Source organism: Toxorhynchites rutilus, chromosome 2, assembly GCF_029784135.1.
Source record: "Toxorhynchites rutilus septentrionalis strain SRP chromosome 2, ASM2978413v1, whole genome shotgun sequence".
Taxonomy (NCBI): Eukaryota; Metazoa; Arthropoda; class Insecta; order Diptera; family Culicidae; genus Toxorhynchites; species Toxorhynchites rutilus.
Genome location: NC_073745.1, coordinates 39,421,920 through 39,444,981, shown reverse-complemented (window position 1 = coordinate 39,444,981; position 23,062 = coordinate 39,421,920). Strand labels below are relative to the sequence as shown.

Sequence of the window (23,062 nt, the reverse complement as noted above, 5' to 3'; positions counted from 1 at the left end):
CACCATATGGGCTAACCAGAAGAGCCCGCTGGGCCACAAGTTAGGTATAGTTGCATTGGGCTGGCTCTGGGCCTGATAACTTGAAAATAAAGACTAAGGGCAAAATGCTTTCTTTCTGCGTCTATCAAAGAAAAACAACGACACGCTTATCCTGTAACCTATTTCCAAATAGATCAAAAATGCAATTTATTTACTGTGGTGGAACTCGTTTCCAAGAGGGGGTTATTAGTGTATTTTTGGCTGTGTTTGCTACAATCGACAAAGATGGTTGTTCGGTAAATATAATTGATCAACAATAGAGCCCAATAGCTAGTGATAGAGATTACCGATCATTACTGTTTCGCGTAAGACCGATTCTATGTTGCAGCGATCCTTGGTCAGTTTGTAAACTTTACACCTACAGTAACAGAAATAAACTATCAACATCAAAACAACTCATACGCGAAGCGAAATTGAACCATTCCACTTCGTGAAAGTATTATTTAACTAGGGAGTGTTGCATTTAAATTAAAACTTTGTAACTCTAGAACCACTGATGTAGCGTTTTGAAAGAAACGTTGAACAACTAATATTTGAAGGAAGAAAAATTGTTCGCCTTTATTAGGCAACTTACCATTAAAATCTTTATAATTAGCTAGTTCTTAACTCAGAGTTCTATATCGTTATCTATCACCCTACGCCAGAGTTTCATTCAGAAACTATTTTCTTCACTCAGTAGTGTCCATAAGTTGTTGTGAAGCAAGCAAACTTATACCGGGTGTTTGGAAAGGCTGCACATAAACTTTAAACAAAACCCAAAACGATTGTTCATATTCAATTTTACAGCTTTTTGTATACGAAAGATAGCAATTTTTTTGTAAACATTCACATTCAGATTCTTTTGAGTTAACATAAATATACTGTTAGAATGTTGTCAATGATGAATATTCGAAAAAGGTTCCTTCACTTGAGTCGATGCTCTCATTCATCTCCGATGAAAACTAGACAACAATATAGAGCTAGTTGTAGGGTTCTATACTGAATAGTTTACCTTGAATATGAATAACCTTCACTTTTGAATTAAATCTACCTGATGACGAAAGAACATTGATTGGTGGAATGACATCTGGAGGAGAGAACATTGAACGTTCGTGATTGGGAGGATGGAGACAACGAGCAGAAGAACACTGTCGAGACCGAGACGAACGGATATCCAGATTAAGCAGACAGAATACGTACACCTGGCGATAAGGATTAAAGGTATTTCTTATTTTATGAAAAATGGCCATAATACGTAGGTCGAACCCGATTGAAGAAGGGTAATTTCGGTTTTTAGGTTATGTGAAAGAAAATGAAAGAGAATAGCAAAGAAATAAATTCGTAGGTGCATAATAATTTTGATTGAGTGCCACCAAGTGGCGACTGGTGACAACTCATTTATATATACAGTAGAACCCCCGATTATCCGCGAAATAGTCGGGCTAGGTCACCGCGTATAACGAAAATCGCGGATAACACAATGAAGGGTTAAAAATGAGGTGCAAACACGAAAAAAAGATGTTAGAGCACGAAAACCATGTTTCATCAATACAGGAAGCATTTAACTATCCATCTGTAAGGACGTGTTGAGGAAACGTGAAAGTCATGGCCAAAACAAAACCGCAAGATGCTACCACTCAATAACAAATTTCGGGAAGGTCTATAGAATCTAGGGAACTCGTTTTCGCGTATAATCCGCTCACGGATAATCGAGATTCTACTGTAATAGAAGCCTGAAATTGAGTGACAAGCTATACAGTAGAAATCCGAGATTGAGTGACAAGTTATCGAATAGTCGGAATTCTAATGTAAACGAATCAGTGTTCTGAAGAGAGCTTAAAATCCAGACTCTGGTCAATGTAACATCGTAAACAAAAAATGAAATTCTAGAGTGAGAGGGCCTAGAATAATCGACATTCTAGTGTGTGAGGGCATAGAAGGGTGACCGTGGCTAGGGGCTCGATGTGAAACGAAAATAATTTGAATTCTAGTGCGCGAGGACCTAGAATGATAACTGTGGCTAGGAGGCTTAGGTGAGGCTTAGCCCGGTGAATCTTTAGGTGTCTAGTGTGTGTGTTAGTGCCTAGAATGAAAACTGAGTAGAAGGCCTGTTACAAATTTAAGTTTCTAAAGCGTATAAAATACACATAAAAAATTACCAGTGGCTGGCATAACATACATAAAATACATAAAATATGACCAGTGGCTGGCATGTAACCATTAGGCCGGAATTATGGTGGGTATACATGAAACATTCGACTGGCAGAATGAATGTGTTCTATTATAGTTAGTCAAACTAAGAGCCGTCCGATTCCGATGTTCCGTTGTGAACAAATTGAGAGCAGGAAGCTAGCCAAAAAGTGGCAAGAATGGAAACGATCATTAGAATACTACTTCGAATCATACCAAATCACCGATCAGAAATTGCTAAATTTTTATGTTCTCCGGTTATGGCAACAGTTAATGGAGTTTGGATTTGAGAAATATGCTCCGGAGGTCAGGAGCGGTATTGAGGTGAAGAACTGCAACGCAAAATTCTCGAGAATGACCAATCATTTTCTGACATCGAAGCGCTGAAAGCGTTCGTTTCCAGGAGAAAGTTATTGAAATAAAATATCGCAACCAGAACGAAGTGTGTAAAGTTCAGAAAACGACAAAAGTTGAGCGGAAGCAGAATCGCGTCATCAGTAGGTTCTTGACCAAACCAAGCAGAGTCCAAAATAATGAAATGTCCTGTGTTATGCGTGCGGTTTTCATGGATGTGTCCAAACCAAAACTTGCAAGAGAAACAAGAGAAAACTGCAAAAGAGAAAACTTGCCGCTGGTGCCAAGGCATCGGACATTTTGAATAAGTAAGGGGAAGAATTATCCCGATACCCGGCGAGATCCAGCAGCATAGAGATCGGAGATAGTTTTAGCAAAGCGGATGAGAAAAGAGAACAAGCTCAGTTCAGAGTTTTCTCCAGAGGAGTTTATCGTTGATAAGATGGAAGGAATTGATGTAACCATTCGCTCAAGTTTATCTGGAAAGGTATACAACAGATTGCTTCACATTTGAAGGGTTTATTGGAGGATACAGCTGAACCAGAGGAACTGGGTGAAAAAATCAAGTGAGAATGAACAAGTACCAGTGCCGGATTCAAGCATAAATAAGGAACCGGTAAACGTGGAAGAGTCAGTGACAGATTGTATCGAAGAAAATAATGTAACAACAGGATTGAGAAGAAATAGAGTTGAGCAAAGTCGTCTGAAGGACTTTGTTCCATATTACAATTGAGCCTAGGGTTCAATGATCTTTTGTTGATCTAAAGAAAGACAGGTGGAGGGTTCTATACTGAATAGAGTTTACCTTAAATATGAATAACCTTTACTTTTGAATTGAATATACCTGACGACGAAATAACCTTGATGGGTAGAATGACATCTGGAGGAGAGAACATTGAACGTTCGTGATTGGGAGGAGGAAGACAACTAGCGGATTAAAGGAGCAGAAGAACACTGTCGAGACCGTGACCAACGGATATCCAGATTAAGATGACTGAATACTTACACTTGTAACATTGAACCGAGAAGTAATTATTGATTTGTAACGTTTACTTTTTCATAGTTTTTGTTATGTTTTCAAAAATATCCGTGAAAGAATTTGTTGTTCGCGAATAATTTGATTTTTTGGTCTGATAAATATCATCGTTTTGAACACTTTTATATGATTTTGTTGAAGAGAATAATCTAGAAATGGTTGTTGGTTTTCAAAAATATCCGTGAAAGAATTTGTTGTTCGCGAATAATTTGATTTTTTAGTCTGATAAATATCATCGTTTTGAACACTTTTATATGATTTTGTTGAAGAGAATAATCTAGAAATGGTTGTTGGTTAGAGAGAAAAAATATTTTCATATTTTTAACACGCATATTTTTCCATTTATGGTAAAAGGTTGATTTGGTATATTTGTAAAAATCGGAACGACAAGAATTTCAATACTCTCAAAAATTGACCATTTTTGGGGAAAATTATGTTCGATTATGCGCCGGATAATACTAAACACCATGGACACTTTTTACAGCAACTTGCTTCATTCAACTCTGCATGCTACTTGGTGTTGTACGAATATAACTCTACTTTATTCTAACCCTGCTTTCACGACATAATTCTCAGGCAGCAAATGTCGATACTCCAGGAAGTATCCAGCGAAACAATCTGCGTTAATGTTACCTTGTAAGGCCACACTACTAACTAGTTCTACGGGAACTTTACCCAATTTGTTACTGCTTCCGAATACGTTTGATGCAAAGTAAATTTAGTGACTATCATTTATCACACATGGGTGCCAGGCGAGAAGCTATTGTTTCAATAGTTCAATTATGGGTGATGGTGGTGGTGGTTGTGGAAGAAGTGGGTTGACCCATCCGGTATCAATCGATATCGTCGAACGAAGGCGACGGGCAACGCTTTTCTACCGGGAAGGAATTACTAATGCCTACCAGACCCGTTACTCCTCGCGCACCAGTGCTCTGGAAGTACAACAGTTGATAGCGGGCCCCAAGTGGAAGGCTCACATTCTCCGAGAATGTCAGCTCAATTGTTCGGGCGTTTTTCTGCTGTTGCAGCTGCTGGTCGTTCATCAGGTGCTGCTTGTCTTTCAGCGATTCGGTGTACTCGTACGCCAGGTACTCGCTCAAGCTGGTGAAGTCCTCCTAGAAACAGATGTTAAGTAATAATGGTAAAGCTCAGGCGCTCTCATGCTTCCTCACCCGATAAATCCCGATCCAATCGGCATTGCCTCCTTCGAACTCGGCCGGAATCGTGTACTCGATCGTGTTTGGTTCGCCCACCAGCCAAAGTTCGACCGGTTTGAACACGATGGTCCTCTCGGTTGTGTCCTCGTATACCTGTGCGCCATCAACCAGATCGGAAACGAGGTCATCAAATGAGTTCAACCGGGCAAACGGCTCGGTACCGTTGGCGATCGCCATGCGGTAGCTAAGCCGCTGATAGTGATGAGCTTTGAAGCGCTCACCGCTGTACTGAGGCTTACGGGTAACCTGAACCACCATCCGAGAGAATGCAAATGTTGTTTGTTTTCGTGCACACACACCCATTTCCCGTCGATTGAGTTTAGATTTTTTGGTTTTGTACAGTGCAGATTGTCGAGTTTGTAATTGTTTTTGAGCAGTGGTAAGTGCGAACGTCGACCACACAAAGGTTAGTAGTAGTGTAAATTATACATAAAAATGAAGGAAAAGAAAAAAAAAGAAACAAAAACTCATTGTTGTAGAACTAAAGATGCTAAAAACAAACTGTTTATCTACGAAGCGAAACTGAAGACGATAATACGATACGATACGATACGAACGATACGAAGAACGATGGTATTGATGAAATGATTTTGGTCTTTTGTACCTTATGCGTAGTCATGTTTGCACCATTGCACAATGCCAAAATTGGAAAAACTCTCAAAAATTTCGGTTTCATTTTTTTATTGATTCAAAAGGGGGATGTTTCTGACAGTCTTAAACTATATTAATTATCGATCGAGGTTTTCTTGCTGCAATTATGGCCTACACACGCTTCCGGAACGCACGGCAGGTGTAGCCTGGATCCATTTCTCGCCAGGAACGGGTCAATGTTTGTCTGAGGCTTGGTGCACTCGGGTGGCGTTTAGAACAGACCTTGGTCTTCATAACGTCCCATGTTAAGTAATCCATTAAGATCGGGGCTGGATAGCGGGCACATATCCTTCGCCCAGAGCGACAGATGTTCCTGCAACCACTTTTGAGTGGTTCGAGATGTGGCTCGAAGCCCCATCTTGTCAAAATACAACATTTGGCTTCAGACCGCTTTTATGCTTGGCGGCTACGTCTTCTACCGAGAGAGAACGAATATAGCGATCGGTTCTGGAACTTGATATGGGATCGACGCTAAGCATGCTCTCGTCGATGAACAGGATTACCGGTTTTTTCCGCTTGAGGAAGTTCGAGATTTTCTCACATCGCTCGACTCGTAGCTCCCGGACGCAGTTCGCCTGCAATCTTCCTTTAAAATCTTCCGTGTCGCTTTCACGCTTTCACTTAGTCATAGTGTTTCATCGGTTACTTTTTTTAACGATAAATTGAGAGTCCAGTTGAAATACATCAGTTACATCAGTTGTTTCTGGGGGAAAATTCTTTGAACGAAAAGTACTGTCTATCATCACGAGACTTTTTAATTTTTAAATTGGATCTTTTTAACAACCTAATCAGCGGTCCATGGCTGGAATTCTTTAATCTCTCGCTCCAGCTGAACCAATCACCTCGCTAGGACCTCTCTTTTACTCATACCTTTTATATTCGATACCAACACCATATTTACAGGACTTTCTATATCATTACTCTGTATCATCATTTCAGCATCGTTTGCTAATAGATTTCTAGTCTCAGGCGCATTGAGCTTAAGCTCAACAAGTCCAGCTTCATGTTTCATCCGGGTATGCAAATCCGCTAACGTTGCAAGTGTGACTGGACTAGTTGCAAATTTTGCCCGCTCGCCAAAACCCGCTCTTCATATAACACGTTCCTGTACCACGATTCGAAGAAAACTGAATCCTCGGTCTTGTCAAGAATCCCTGCAAGTCTTGACATATCAGCCAGAGTGTCGCACACCGTTCATCATTGCCTGAGTGAGTTCTATCTGGTTTTGGATAAAGCAGCGCGCGTTCAAGATTTTTCATAACTGTTGTCGGTTGGTAGGTACATCCCACAAATCTGCCTACTACAGTAATCGCTCACTAACTGGTCCTGGTTTAACCGGTCTGCTTTTTAACAGGGCGAACGTTAACTGGTCCTTGGACCAGTTAAAAAGCCGAATTTCGTAAACAATTGACGCCATTTTCAAATGGAAGATTTGCTGTGAGGGGCTTCGAATGTAATTTGGAATGTTATGAAAATTGACATTATTTTCGCATGACAAAAACATTGATTAAATTACAGTAAAATCATTTCTTCAAATTATATTTCATACCTGTTGTCGCACTCAATGCGAATCTTCCATTGAAATCCTTTTGTTTATCCAATTTCATGATTAACGCGAATCAAACAATTCATTGAAGTTCCCCTCGATTTTATTTGACGTTTTACACGCCGGACCAGTTAAAACGCGAATGTCGATAACTGGTCTTCCCTTTTCGCCCAGTTACCGAATGTTTACTGTATTTGGCAATAATCGACGGGATCTTGATTTTGTGCGCTCCGTGCGTGTGTGCGAAAGTCATTCTTGTACACGAATCGCTTTTTCTTTGTTGCGTATACCTCTGTCCTTGCAGTCATCTCTATATCTATACGCAACATGGCGTCCTTCAGTTACTCGAAATGGCCAGCCCTCGAGACACGACTATTGCCTTGAATGATTATACCCAGCAAACATTAAATCGTATAACTTTTACACATGGTAGGTCGCGTATAAATTCAAATTACAATCGTATAAAATACCAATTAAATGATGCATCATGTGTATCCGAAATCGTACGAAAAGCAAAAAACACGATTTTCAATACCATTGACGGATTATGTCGAACATCAGTATAACGACCATCTTAGTATCGTGATATGCAGTATCATATACGTAAATTCAATTCATTTTATATAACATTGTCGCACATATACGGCTTTATCTTCTTCTTCTTCTTCTTCTTCTTAAATGGTACTAACGTTCCTAGAGTAACGTCACCGTCTCATCGTAGTATTACTTGTGTAATTTTCATTAAAGGGTGTGTCACATCAAATTGCATCACGGAAAAAACGCTGTAGGAATTTAATTTTTAGGAATTATATCTTCAGCTTTCGCTTATAATCAGATAAGAGTGTATAGATCACTTTGGCCATGCTTCCCTGTCAATTTTTCGTAAATTTGGAAAAATGTCGTCGAACGAAAAAGAGCGTCGTGAATTAATCCTGTGCACTAATTTCGAGAATCCGGAGTTGTCACATCGGGACATCGGTAAGATGCTGGGAATCGTCCAATCCACGGTCAGCAGAGTACTAAAACGATACTTCGAGAACCTAACCATCGACCGGAAGGTGAAGAACGGCAAAAATGGATGCTCCGTCAGTGAAAAAGATCACAAGCGCGTAGTTAAGCAGTTAAGACGTGATCCGAGAAGTTCGGTCCGGGATGTCGCCGATAAGCTGAATTTGTCAAGTTCATTCGTCCTGCGGACCAAGCAGCGGGAGGGCCTGCGTACATACAAGGTTCAGAAGGCTCCTAACCGCGACGAAAGGCAAAACATGGTGGGCAATACGCGAGCCCGGAAGCTGTACACCGAATTGCTGACGAAGCCGCATTGCCTGGTAATGGACGACGAAACCTACGTCAAAGCGGACTTTCGTTAGCTGCCGGGCCTGTTGTTCTTCTCCGCAGAGGACAAATTCAGCGTTCCGGAGGAGATTCGCAAGCAGAAACTATCCAAGTTTGCCAAAAAGTACATGGTGTGACAAGCGATCTGCTCTTGCGGAAAGCGGAGCGCCCCCTTCGTGATGACCGGCACGGTAAACGGGCAGGTTTACCTTAAGGAGTGCCTACAGAAGCGCTTACTACCACTACTGAAGCAGCACGAGGGCCCGACCATCTTCTGGCCGGATCTCGCTTCGTGCCACTATTCAAAGGACGTGTTGGAGTGGTACGAAGCCAACGGGGTCACCTTCGTGCCAAAGGAAATGAACCCGCCCAACGCGCCGGAGCTTCGCCCAATAGAGAAATATTGGGCGATTATGAAGCAGGCCCTCCGGAAGAACCCAAAAGTTGTCAAATCGGAGGCGGACTTCAAGAGAAAATGGATTTCTGTTAAAAAAAAACGACAACCTGACGTTGTACAGAACCTTATGGACGGGGTAAAGAGGAAGGTGTGAGCATACGGGCTTGGGCTCGAAGTATGAATAAAAAGAAAATGCCAAAAGTTGTTTAATAGTTTTTATTTTACTGTCTAAAATTTTCAAAAGGATCGGTCTACTGGGCGAATTTCTACAGCGTTTTTTCCGTGATGCAATTTGATGTGACACACCCTTTAGTACTTAGTTGAGATTTCTATGCCTAATAACACGCCTTGGATGCATTCTGAATGGCAAGCTCTAGGATACGCGTGACACAGTGCACAAGTCGTAGAAAATTTATTTGACGAAAAATTCCCCCGACCAGAACGGGAATCGAACTCGAACCCCCGGCATGTTAGGTTAGCATATACGGCTTGATATGCGTATAAAATATGGCATATACGTATATCACCTATAATTTTGCGGGTGTATGTAATTTATCCAACTTGGCATGGTACTTTGATCAAGATGTGCAAGAATTTTTGCCGCTCAATGCCTCATCCAAACTAGAGGTTGTTCCTATTGAGTCTGTGCTGTCTACAGGACTTAGACAAAACAACGATCTTTGCCAACGTGAATGGAAAGCTTACATAACCGTTCGTACTGAAAGTGAAACGGTTACTTAACCGTAGACGATGCTCTCCCCTCATCCGTGTTTTATGACAATATTATGCGACAATCTATGATATGGTTCCGGTAAAGTCTCGGAAGCCTTCTATGGACTTTCAACAAGCATGGTGGAATCTGCAATTGCGTAACCTTCGAAACCGTCTGCGTAAGGCCCGCAAACGTTTCTTTCGCTCTTGGACTGCAGAAAGGGAGTATGATGCACAGCCCGCAGAAGCCGAGTACAGCAGTATGGATGAATTTTGCTTTAGGGAGTATATTGATCGGCTTCAGTCGTTTGTGAATGCTCGCAAAAAAATCATCTGGTATTCCGGTAGACGTAACTTATGGCAGTCAAAACTCGGAAATTTGTTAAGCTCTTCGTTCGGTTGATGTATCGAAAGGTCCAGCTCCGGACTATACTCCACCATCCTTCGTCAAGAACCGTGCAGCATCGTTAGCAGCCCCCGTCATGTTTATATTCAACTACTCCCTCATGGATGACATTTTATCGGATGTTTGGAGGCTTGCATCAATCACACCGATCTTCAAGGCTGGTTTAATGGAAAAATATCGGCCCTTTTGATCTTGAGCTGTTTTGCTAGTGTTTCCGCGAGGATCATATTTTAGAGCGTGATTCCTTCCATAATCTATGGTTAGACCTATCATGAACATCATATCATATGCCCTTTTTCCTCCCTTCATCTGGCTCTACCCTGCCAAATCCCATAAGGCGTGGTACCGGATTACATCAGTATACGCATCTCTTCAGTTGTGCGTTCTACGTAATCAGACATACCGTAAGCGTCTGGTGAAGGGTCTTTTCCCCCTTCATCTTCGCCATGGGTAGGAGCCACATTTTGGCTCCATATCATGCTGTCCACGTTTCATTAATTGAACGAATTTTAAAAAAATATAAGAGGTTGTATCCAAGATACGACTGCATTGTTGACGTAGAACTACGCTGTAGTTTAATTCAAGTCGCTTGTCTATAAATGCGGATATTATTTTATTTTTGAAATAACCATTCTACCAGTTTGGTCGCCCTGAAATATTTTGTTTTATTGTAGAATCATTTGATGATAATTGTTTGATGATTCATTCTTGTCCTCGCAGAACAATACATGCTCGAGATAAGCGAAACCAAATCATATACAACAACCCAGGACGATATTTACTTTCATGGAGACTAAATAAACGAAATAAATCTCAACAACCTCGAAAAGAGTAGCACCGCTTCATTATGATCAAGATTAGCGCAAATGCAATCCTAGTTGAAGAGAGTTTTGCAACTAGCACGCGGACCCAAATAAATTAATAACTTATTGAATAACTTGGTATTCCCCAACTTTATTCCATAAAAACGTGACCTGTTTTCTGATTTGGCACCCTTAATGAAAGACGTGATTCTACGTCACAAAAATGTAAGATGTGTGCTCATCGGACTGCAAACTCTATCGAGTTGACGAGACTTTTCGTTTTGGACGCCATCGGTCGTTGGACCTTATTCCCAGTGTTTGCCAAATGATCCACTCATTGAAAAAATCGCTTTCGTTCGTTCAAATATGATCTTTCAGGAAACATTTTCCCCAGCGGTATTCTATTATTGTTATGTGCTGCAAATCACGACACAAAAGAGAACGAGACAACTCTGCATCGGCTCGCACTTCATTGCAAACCAGCATGCAAGCAAAGCTATCATATACGCTTTCAGTGCAGAAAGCTTATTTTCTTCTTTGCCTCTAACATATGCATACCGACCTCTCCATGCATCATGAAACAGCAGGATCATACGGACAACGCAGAGCGAAAGATTCATATTCAGCTAATGTAGCAGATCCTGATTTTTAAGTCTCAGAGAGTGCAAACTATATGATTATTTAGCTCTATAGAGGCTAAGGGAGGGTAGTCAGATTATATTTTCCATTTTTAACGCCGCTATCCTCTGAAATATGTATATTCATATAGACCGCATAGTTTTACTAGCAACACCGCTCCAGTGAGAAGCAAAAACTCTCGCGTTTTATCTCTTTTCCCATTCGCTGCTCTCCGCAAATGGTGACGTAATGATGACGTAATTTTTCTTGTATCATTTATTGCTTTACACTTGTCTGTGCAGTGGGTTTCGCTATAGTAAAATGAGACGATATATGCGGTTCAAACTTGTATGCAGGCTTCGAAAATAGTGTGCCATGTTTGATACAACTCGAATATGCAAACAACAGTCTTCGTTCCTCTCTTAGTTTAATCACTAAATGTTACAAAAGTGATTGCTGACATTCATACAAGTATCTGAATGATCCTCTCATATTTGGTTATATGTTCGTGAGAGTTTACTTGCATGACACATTGTGTATCATTTGATTTTGATCGAAATCCAAACACTGCTTATTCCAGAATACACTTCACGTGAAAAAAAGAGAAATGAGTACAACGGAGTTCATTTTTACACTTCGCGATCGGTGGAAACGGGAATAAGTGAAAAAACTGCAAAAAAGTGAAGTGAGATGTAAGCGTAGTGGGAACGTAAGTGTATGTGGATACGGGATTAAGACCAAATTTATTGACTGCAGTATTCTGCTACAGAAAGTCACGCCAGCTGCGCAATAAAAACCTTTTATGGATTCCAAGACACCTTACAGTAGCCCGCTTGACAGATGCTGCAGACTTTTCAATTACGTGTGTACACATTTCGCTTTCGACGTTAACAGAGTATTTTTTAAGAATAGTGTTAAGTGTCCGAAATCAATCTGTGTGACTTTGTGTCAAAGATGTCAATAAAATAAATAAATAAACAAGTCCTGCCTGGTCCAACCACCACATTCGCTGAGCTCCTCTTCTCTTTGTCCCCGTCGGATTCGATGTGAACACTTTTGAGAGGTTGTTGTACGGCGTTTTTACAATATGTCCCGCCCATCGTCTAACTTTGTTGACTTCCTGACTACTGGATCCGCCGAATCGTTGCATCTGTCATACTCCTTCTTTAAGCTCCGTTTTCCTGAGCAACGCCGTAGATTGTTTTAAGCACTCGACGTCCGAAAACACCAAGTGCGTGCGAGTTCTCTTAGAACATCGTCCATGCTTCGTACCCGTAGAGGACACTCTGTTATCAACGAGCTCGTCTAACTCGTCAACCATCTCGTTACGTTACTTCCAAACCAGATTCTGTTATGATCAGCTGGTTGTTCGTTTCCTTTATTTAACTTATAACGTACTTCAACTTTGTTCATTGCATCGGTTAAATTCTCGGCGTTGTCGTGGTTTCCTTCCCAAGAATTCTCCTGCTACAGCACGAAGCAGCATGAAGCCTCTGTGGAACGCTTCATGAAACGAAATGCCATGATTGGCGGACTGTTGGATTGTGACTAAAAACAATATTTTGTTTTCTACGGAAATAATAAAATAATGTAATCCACCAAACCGAAATCTGTCTAATCCGAGTGTCGAAATTAAACAGAAGATACGATGCAAAATACAAAAAAAAACAGTCCCGAATGTGGTGATAATGATTTAATATGTAGTGCATAACAATTCCAATAATGATCAATGAAGGAAGTGAAAGTAGAAGCGAAATGAGCAACCCCACCGTGATGTGCTTTTTATTTTGTTCCCCTTGCCCCCTGTGCCTATCCGGATGAACAAATGGTATGTATTACAAAGTACAGTGGTGAGCCTTCTGTTCCCGTCGGGAAGTCGGAAAGCGGAATGGGAAATGAAATCACGCTACAATGTGGCGAAACGCCACATGAGACGAGCTAAATGGACAGAATAGTGGAGCCTAGCCTCGGGCTTTCCTTTGATTAAGGTTTTGTAATCACCGAGACAGTGTAAAATGGGTCTACAAGTGCATACCTTGATAGTGAATTCACTCGATACCGGTTTGTGGTCGCTTATGTTGTAGCTGGGATGGCTTTTGTACGAAGTCTGCTCCACCGTGAGCTTCACATTCCGGTAATTGTTCTCCTTCACCGCATATAGTATCCGGTCGGTCCAGGCGGGACGTCGCCTATAAACAAATACATTTACATAGACTTTGCCTTGACACAGAACATTTCAGAAACGTTACTTCATATCGTAATCATTGGTGCCATGCTCAAATTTGAATGTGGGCGGAAATTGAGGAAGTCGTTCATTCAACTTCTGAAATGCTCGACCTTCCCGTTTGACTAGTAGCAGTTGGTCCTTTTCGATAAGCTTTTTCAGCTGATCCTTTGTAACCATTGCACGGATTTCTTCCGCGGATGTGGTAGCTTCACCCGTCAACCGGAAGTTGAGATCGCCGAACCAAAATACGTAGCTGTAATGAATGTAAACCAATCAATAAACATCGACTGTTCGAGAATCAAATTCACACAAAATAACTCATGATCGAAGATGGCCTCTTTCGTTTTGACGTGAAACTTGTGTTCCTGAACAATTTTTTCGTAGTCGTTGATTCTCTCCTCCAGCATGTGATCATGGGCTGCCAAATGGGCGTTGACCAAACAAATTGAGCATCCGTACACATTCAGCCTTATACTAACAGCACCTTTGTTGCCCTAGAATAGGTCCTTACTAGAGTTTTCGCACCAGTAAAGACTGATTTAGACGATGCCAGTCAGCGCTCTAGTTGAAGTATCCAGTGAATAGAGAACAGACACTCTGTTCAAGTTACTTTTACCAGTATCGAACAAGTAATTGGCCTCTAACTTGAACAGAGTGTCTGTTCTCTATTCACTGGATACTTCAACTAGAGCGATGACTGGCATCGTCTAAATCAGCCTTAAGGTTCACACGATACAACTTACCCAAATGCCTCCAAGTCCCGTCCGGGTGTATTCGGTTTCCACCTGTCGAAGGTGGAGTAAATGTTTTCGCCTGGCAAAAACCGACAACAGCAGGCCTTGCATCTGTTCTGTCTTAATCACTACGTAGTCCCTCTCCTTGAGGATCTCTTTAAATTTCTGCGTCCAGAGGTCATCTTTGAAGAGATTGTATAGTGTGTTCTGGGGCTGAGCGTTCACCTCCTGCAGCCTGTTGAAGAGTATTGGTTAGTTAAGCTTACAAATGAGGGGCCCAAAAAGAGGCGAATGAACTGCAAAGTTTAAAGCCTCTTGAAAACAAAGAAGTGAAGTGAAGTGAAGGGACTCAAAAGAAAAGGGGAGTAAGCAACATGTTCATCGACTCTCTTTTTTGGTCATAACTAAGCTGCAAACACATTTTCAACCGTATTTGACAATTTAAACTGTAGGTGAGAACCTCGTCTATCAGTTTCTATAGTAAACTCAAATTGGAACGTTTTTGCAACAGAGTTATTAACGAAACAAAAAATGTTGATGAAGCGAAAAACGATCAAGTCCCTTACACCCCTTTTTTTCTGAGCCCTTCAAATATATTAGTTTGTCTACCCAATAACGAAAAAGTCTGGAAATTCCGTCTCCTGATTGGTGTTTAGGTCCAAACCCAATAGTTTGTGGAGAGATAGATTTTCCGGAAATTTTGCACTGACGTTCCATGTCACTATGTATAATCTGTGAAAAGAGATGACGGAAAAAGGGGAAACTATTAGTCGAGCAATTTACCTTTTTTTATTAGAATGAATCTTAAAACGACAGGTTTTTTCCCGAACACAAACACATACTCCGTTAGCAATCATCAAAAAAAAGAGTAAAATTTCAATAACAAAGTTTGAAAAACTGTTCGGGGTGCGCGATAAACTTCCCAAGTATTCGTGAGCTATTCAAACAATATAGCCGACATACATGTCAAAATTTCTTCTTTTAGAAAATGTATATAATAAACAGACCAGTACCACCAAAACATATCGCAAATAGTGCTTCAAAAAACGAGAGTTGAGTTTCACAAGCTTCTCTTGAGGCGAATTTTCCACCAGTAAAATCATACGTCATAGACAGGAACAGTTGACTATTACTTGGTTCAGGTTCGGACCATAAGGGTGCATTAGAGCTATGATTGATTGGGCGATCTTTATAAAAAGATCGATCTTTGCTGAATCGATCTTCATAAAACCGAAAGCATTTTTATCTACTTATTCTATATTCTTTTCCTGAAACATGGAATAAACATTTCACATTTCTATTCAAACATCAAAGGCATTTCATTTGTACCGCCATGGAATAATCTAATTAAATATAATAATTGACAATTATTATTAGTAATTCAACAACGGATATTTCTCCCAAAAATCCCATAGAATCCAACCATTCCATACGTTCGATATTAAGTCGAAACCTTGGTAGAAGTCCCAGTTCTACACCCAAAATTGATTTTTAGCTCATGTTTTGTCATCCCGATTTATGACATTAAATGAGACACAACATAACTGAAAATGTCATGACTCACAAATACTGGTAAGCCAGTGTTTGCCAAATGATCCACTCATTGAAAAAATCGCTTTCGTTCGTTCAAATATGATCTTTCAGGAAACATTTCCCCCAGCGGTATTCTTTTGTTGTTATGTGTTGCTAATCACGACACAAAAGAGAACGAGACAACTCTGCATCGGCTCGCACTTTATTGCACACCAGCATGCAAGCAAAGCTATCATATACGCTTTTGGTCAGAAAGCTTATTTTATTCTTTGCCTCTAACATATGCATATCGACCTCTCCATGCATCATGAAACAGCAGGATCGTACGGACCACGCAAAGCGAAAGATTCACATTCAGCTAATGTAGCAGATCCTGATTTTTAAGTCTCAGAGAGTGCAAACTATATGATTATTTAGCTCGATAGAGGCTAAGGGAGGGTAGTCAGATTATATTTTCCATTTTTAACGCCGCTATCCTCTGAAATATGTATATTCATATAGACCGCATAGTTTTACTAGCAACACCGCTCTAGTGAGAAGCAAAAACTCTCGCGTTTTATCTCTTTTCCCATTCGCTGATCTCCGCAAATGGTGACTAAATGAAGACGTAATTTTTCTTGTATCATTTATTGCTTTGGACTTTTCTGTGCAGTGGGTTTCGCTATAGTAAAATGGGACGATATATGTGGTTCAAACTTGTATGCAGGCTTCGAAAATGGTATGCGATGTTTGATACAGATCGGATATGCAATCAACAGTCTTCGTTCCTCTCTTAGTTTAATCACTAAATATTACACAAGTGATTACTGACATTCATACAAGTATCTGAATGATCCTCTTATATTTGGTTATATGTTCGTGAGAGTTTACTTGCATGACACATTGTGTATCATTCGATTTTGATCGAAATCCAAACACTGTGGTAAGCATTTGTATAATATACATGGTACAGCAATATAAGATTAATACGAGCGAGCGAAACAAAAGACAAATAAGCTTTCCGCATACTTTGCCACATACACGGCCCAGACCGAGATAGATATTGTCCTCCTTCATGCGCTCCTTTTTTACTATTAGAAAACACTTCTCAGATTCATTTTATAATCAGGTGCAATATTATCACGTATTTGCTGAACAACTGCTGAAGCATCATTAGCCATGTGGATAGCGTGGTCGTGTAAAATAGCTTTGCATTCCAGCCGGCCTTGGTTCGATTCCCATTGACTTCGCATGGACTTTTTTTTTGGCACAATCCCAAATGAAATTTTTTTAAGCTTTTTAAATAGCTTATTTGTTTGCGCATTTGACTCTCCAGCACACTAAATGACATCATTTCTGCCAAAGATGAAACGTTTTCTGACAACACTAGTTTGGGTGTAGAAAAGAACATTTCGGCTGGACCTGATGACACTATCCGTCACAATTTTCACTGTCAGCCTAGTGAATGTGATGGCGTAAATATAATAATCTACGACCACTTAGACAACCTTGAAAACGATTCAATGTTTATGGAATTTGTCTGGTGATTTTTGATGAGATTAAAATCAAATTTCCGATCAAGAGGTTCTAGAGCCGGCATTGTCCTGATGGAACACAATCCCTTTTCTAAAGGGTTTTTCAATAAGAGCTCTACAAAAGTTTTTTTTGACGTGGGACTACGTCTAACCGGAATATATGGAGGGTAAAATGAAAACCTAAACACAGAACATGCAGGAAAAAATGAAAGATTTCGAATGCTTATAGCTCGAACATTTCGTACTGGATAGGAGAGATGTTTGCATCACTTGATAGGGAATATTTCTACGCATCTATCGCAACTAACAAAATGTTGTTTTTCATTAGATAAACAATTGAAAAACTGTAAAATATTAGGCGTTATCTAAACGCCCTAACTGCATCGTTTTGATTGGCCCGATTTACGGTTTCCCTAACACAGCCATCAAAACCAAGCAGCCTTGGGGAAATCGGCATTGCAAATACATGAAAGTAGGGGGACTTTTGTTCTCATCGAAAAATGTTCCCTAACACAGACTTTAAAACCAAGCAGCGAAATCGGCATTGCAAGCACACGAAAGAGCCTAGAGGCGAGTGAACTGAAAAGTTTAAACCCTCTTAAAGCCAAAAAGAAGAAAAAGAACACACGAAAGTAGGGGGAGCTTTTGTTCCCACCGAAATGTGTTCCCTAATAGAGATTTCTAAACCAAGGTGCCTGGAGAAATCGGTATTTCAAATTCATGCAAGTCGGGGGTATTTTTGTTCCGACTGGAATGTGTTTCCCTAACACAGACTTCAAATCCATGAAGCGTGGGGAAATCGGCATTGCGAATTCATACAAATCGGGGGTATTTTTGTTCCGATTGAAATGTGTTTCCCTAACACAGACTTCAAAACCGTGGTTTCTGGGGAAATCGGCTCTGCAAATAAATGCAAACTGCGAGTACTTGTGTCCTCGCTTGCCTTTGTGCAGAGTGGAATATGTCTGTCCTAACATGATCTTCTAAACTTAGGAACCTGGGAAAATCGTGCAGCCACTAGAAGCGAATGAACTTCCCAGTTTCAAGCAAATTCGAGATTCGAGAAGTATGTACACTTTTGGGATGTAAACTTCAGAGGGAAATGTAAAATAAAATAATCGTTTGATAATTTTTTTTGTCTTTATTGGAAAGATTTTCAGCCTTAGGCTGGTTCATCAAACGTTTGATAATTCTTCCGTACATATATTTTGTTCTAGTCATCATACCAAACGTAAAAGGTCCGTCATTAAATTTACTTGTAACGAAGAACAATCAATCACAATAAATGAATTGACTTTACACGGCATTTGTTCATTTTTTTCACTCACAGAGCATATTGAACTCAATTGAATTTGGAAACTGTTTCATTCAATCAAGAATTTAATCAATACAAACGAATGATTGCTCAGCTAAGGTAGTTCCACGTGAACCTTGCGGTTATATCATAGATATAACCCACTATTTTTTTTCAAATAAAACAAAAACGGTTTTGGATATCAATTAAATTTTTTATCCATGTGAAAGAACATTTGATGCCATTATGTATGGAACTCGATTTCTTTTGCATGGCCACCACGGGCAAGCTTGCTTCTGTTTGCTTGCTTCTCCAGACGCTGAACCCAATTTTCGACGGTTTTCAAGCATAAATCGGCCGATACTACTGCAATTTCACGTTCGATATTCGTACGAAGTTCATCAATCGTTGCTGGCTTGTTGGCATAGACCATAGACTTGACGTAGCCCCACAGGAAATAGTCTAAAGGCGTCAAATCGCAAGACCGAGGCGACCAATTGACTGGGCCATTTCGTGAGATAACACGCTCACCAAACTTGGTTTTCAATAAATCGATTGGTTAATTCGCTGTGTGGCTTGTGGCGCCGTCCTGTTGAAACCACATATTGTCCAAGTCCATATCATCCAATTCGGGCCAAAAATATTCGGTTATCATTGAGCGGTAGCAGTAACGTGCCGGTCTTGATTATCACGGAAGAAGTATGGCCCAATGACGCTGCCGAACCTTAAACCGCACCAAACCGTAATTTTTTTCGAGATGCAATGGTGACTCATGGAGTACGTGTGGATTGCTGCCTGACCAACAACGCATATTTTGCTTATTGACGAAGCCATTCAGCCAGAAATGAGCCTCATCGCTGAAGATTTATCTTTGTCTCACTAACACGGGAACATTTTGTACTGTGCCTGTGGATTTAAATTTTTCCACTAGACGCTCAATTGTTGATCTGGCAGAACGATTATGACGACCATAAATTAGACGTAGCGATCTTAAAGTTGAGGCCATTGATTCCGAATCTCGGTAGTGAATTTTAATAATCTCGACTCGTTGTTGGATCGTATATCTTTCCATTATGAAATGGCAAACCTTTCTGAAGAGAAATGTCAAGAGAGCGGGAAAAAATATGGCGTCGTTTGCTGTCGGTATACTTTTGTAGTGTCCATATTGAAATAGCCGTTAGTTCCGGAATAAAAACTAGACACGTAGGCCAGCCAAAAAAAAAAACGAATTTTAAGAATTTAATTGAGTGAATAAAACCGAAACCAAACAATCAATTTTATATGTACCCACTTTGATCTCTAAAACGAAGAAATATTTGGATTATTATGGTTTTGAAAAGTTCTCATAAACTTGTCACATTCCAGATAAAAGTTCTGTTTGACAATTGTTTCGTGATTTCAACATTGGAGTTGTGACTTTTCCTTGTCCACATTTCATTATGGAAAAATGCTTTCAACTAACGATTGTATTAAAGGGATGGACAAAATTTACCAATTTTTCATGCGTCCTTAACGCCTGATGACGAGACCACTTGTGCATCACCAATCATAGTAACCCATGAGTTACCAAAGAAAATATGACTGCGGAAGTTATGATGAAAACATTGAAGCAACTACGCTCCATGGTTTGCACTTGAGAAGAGAGAGGACATTGTCAAGTACTTTGAGTCCACCCGATTCACCCGTTTCGGTATCTATAATATCCTTACACTTCTGGAGAAGATGAGAGCATCGAACGGAAGTCTGGCTCCGGTCGTCCGATGGTGCAACGCGATCGTGAGGTAAGTTTCGACGTGAAGTACATCTCCCACAGCAAGTTCCATAAAAAGGTGGTTCTGTGGCTAACCATCAGCAAAAAGGAAATGCCAAAGCCGTTCTTCTTCCGTTCGGGACTTGCGATGAACGGGGAGATTTACAACTAAGCTGCTGGAAGTTGCCTCTTTCATCCAAAAATATCATCCGGACGAGGATATGGTGTTTTTGCTTCGTCCCTTACGCGAAGAAGTCGCTGGAGGCGATGAATGGCTTGAAGATTCCGAAGTCCGCCAACTCCCGAACGTCCCCCAGCTGCATCCTATCGAGGATTTTGGGCAAGCCTGAAACGGAGGGTCTACTCCAACCATTTAGTTTCGAAAACGGAGGAGGAACTGATGAATAAAGCTAGAAAAGAACTAAAAAACATGCCAACAAGTATGGTTTCGACAGCAACGGCGAAGTTTTGGTTAACTGCCGGAAGGCCGACCGACAAGGAATAGAAATGTTTTAGTACCATGGTCAATAAAATTATGTTTTATAGGAACTTTGTACCATTTCATTATATTTTTGTAATTTTTTTATCGCCATCCGAAAATTGTCCATTTTTTTCAATGCAAGCGTAGTACGGTACTACCAGACAGACATAAAATATAATTAGTAAACTTCACGAATTCCTCACACTGTAGAAATTTGTTTTCAATTTCTGAGAATATTTGCACCCAACGATTTGCAACTAGCAAAGAATATTAGTTCCACCTTTTTGTCTCATTACTGTTTATTCCTTTAGTTATGAAGATTTTTACTAACGCTACTTTCAATGGTTAGTTAGGAATGGCCTTTGATACAATCCATTTTTACTGTTGTGTGTTAGACTAGACTTTTTTCCTTTTATGTTAAAGAATTCTAATAAAATTGTCGAAATTGTCAGACAGTGGCAGACACATCGTCTATTTCAACAAGGAAAATAAATGTTGAGTTGCATGGGTTTTCAGTTGAATCCCGTAGCACAACAGGACGCTTTTACAATTGATTTACCATTGATTATCGATTGCATGTTGAAGACAGTTGTGTGAAATCTCTGCGAATGCAACAATGTAAATCCCAATTCGTTCATCAGTTGTTCTTTCGAAAAAAAAATATTGGAAATAATGATAGCAGAATATTAAGGAATATAAGAATTATCTGTATACTCAAAATTCGGTACAAATTGATTAAAAAACGGGACAATCAAAATCGGTCGAAAAACCGGTACCGTCCCGTTCAAAACGGAACGTTTGATCAGCCTACCGATGTTGGGTGTGAACCACTGCGTCCGATATTTTGAACTAATGTGGTTTGCCCCATTTTTTATACTGCACTTCAAGCTTATCTACTGCTTATTGATGAAGAAGTAAAAAAGCTATAGCGAGATAGGTGCCTATCAGGAATAATCTGTTTGATGGAATTTATAGTCCTGATCGGCGACACAGACCAAACTTCCTTGGGCTCCAGAATAGCCTTATGAAGGTGTTGAAGTCTGCGTTTTGTCAGAGCTCCGCAATTTCAGAGCAAGTGTTCTGAGGTTTCGCTTTCGGCATTACAAAAGCAACGAATATCATATTGCACTAAACCCATGTTTTTGAGATGGTCTTTACTCGGACAGTGTCATGTTATAAGATCAGTGAACGTGCTAAAGTCTTTCTTATTAAGGCTCAGCAATTGTTGAGTAATTTTAATACTTGGCGTGATAAATTTTTGACGTAGGACTACGTCTTTCATTTCTATACCGGGGTGTAAAAACAAAGTTTCGAAAACGAAAGCGTTACGCCAGAGACCGAGATTTTGAGCGTTAATAGCTCCTAAACAACTGAACGAACTGCTATGATAACACTTCATTCGAAGCATAAATTGTCTACGCGTTATATACTTGTTACTTTTTGATCCAAAAACTTGTTTCAATCAGATGCCATCCTTGCTGAAAAATAATCTGCCAGTTCCCCTAGGAATTGGAAATTACATTCAAGCGAAAGAGTTTATTTTAATGTTTTCTATCCATATAATACTGCGACCAAATACATTTGGTTTTGTGATTTTTCCATCAAGTGCGACCACGTTTTTCGGCAATTTATCAGAGGTGCAATGAATCTTAAGAAGGAATTCCCGCGCACTGGAAAACCATGTTTACTCAACAATTTCTCAAACGAGAAATGGGTGTTGTGAGAAAGGATGAGCGAACGCAAAAATTATGTAGACTGATTTGATGCAACAGATATTTTGTCTAGTGGAAATGGAATACAAATCATATCACAATACAAGCAATGTATTATATATTATACAACTTTTGTGTGATTTCTTTTGCTGAATATTGTGCCTCCAAGGGGCTGTCCACATACCACGTGGACAACTTTAGGGGGGGTAGGGGTCACGAAATGTCCACGTTTGTCCACGGTGAGGGGGAGGGGATATATATAATTTCCACGTGGACACTTTTTTTAAAAATTAATTATGTCTAATTTGTATGCATGTATGTGGCGACTGGCCCGTGCCAAAAAAAACTTTTAAGTAGGTAGAATGCAATTTTCAGAACCAACTCGCACTCTTTTCTAATCGATTCGACCGATTCGGCAGTTGCTGGCACAGTGTAAAGAGACTCTGAGAGTGCCGGTCGGGCATCCATACTTCTCTCTTTTTTCTCTTCTTGATCTTTTTCATTGAAATCTATATGCTGGAACTAATGCACATAA

At 40.2% G+C, this 23,062-nt stretch overlaps 1 protein-coding gene across 4 annotated transcripts in view; it reads right to left on the bottom strand.

The window, feature by feature from the left end:
- Nucleotides 1–146: 146 nt before the first annotated feature.
- Nucleotides 147–23,062, bottom strand: part of LOC129764883 (phosphatidylinositol 4,5-bisphosphate 5-phosphatase A) — a 64,504-nt gene continuing 41,588 nt past the window's right edge. For 3 of the 4 annotated variants that reach the window (XM_055764441.1, XM_055764442.1, XM_055764439.1), the window contains 7 exons: nt 14,853–14,975; nt 14,253–14,478; nt 13,828–14,003; nt 13,532–13,762; nt 13,318–13,471; nt 4,771–5,061; nt 147–4,713 (listed from right to left, as the gene is read on the bottom strand). In XM_055764441.1, coding sequence (XP_055620416.1) covers nt 4,432–4,713; nt 4,771–5,061; nt 13,318–13,471; nt 13,532–13,762; nt 13,828–14,003; nt 14,253–14,478; nt 14,853–14,975 — 1,483 coding nt within the window. In that variant the 3' untranslated portion in view covers nt 147–4,431. The remainder of the gene's footprint in view (nt 4,714–4,770; nt 5,062–13,317; nt 13,472–13,531; nt 13,763–13,827; nt 14,004–14,252; nt 14,479–14,852; nt 14,976–23,062) is intronic. The other variant, XM_055764440.1, reaches the window with a different exon arrangement.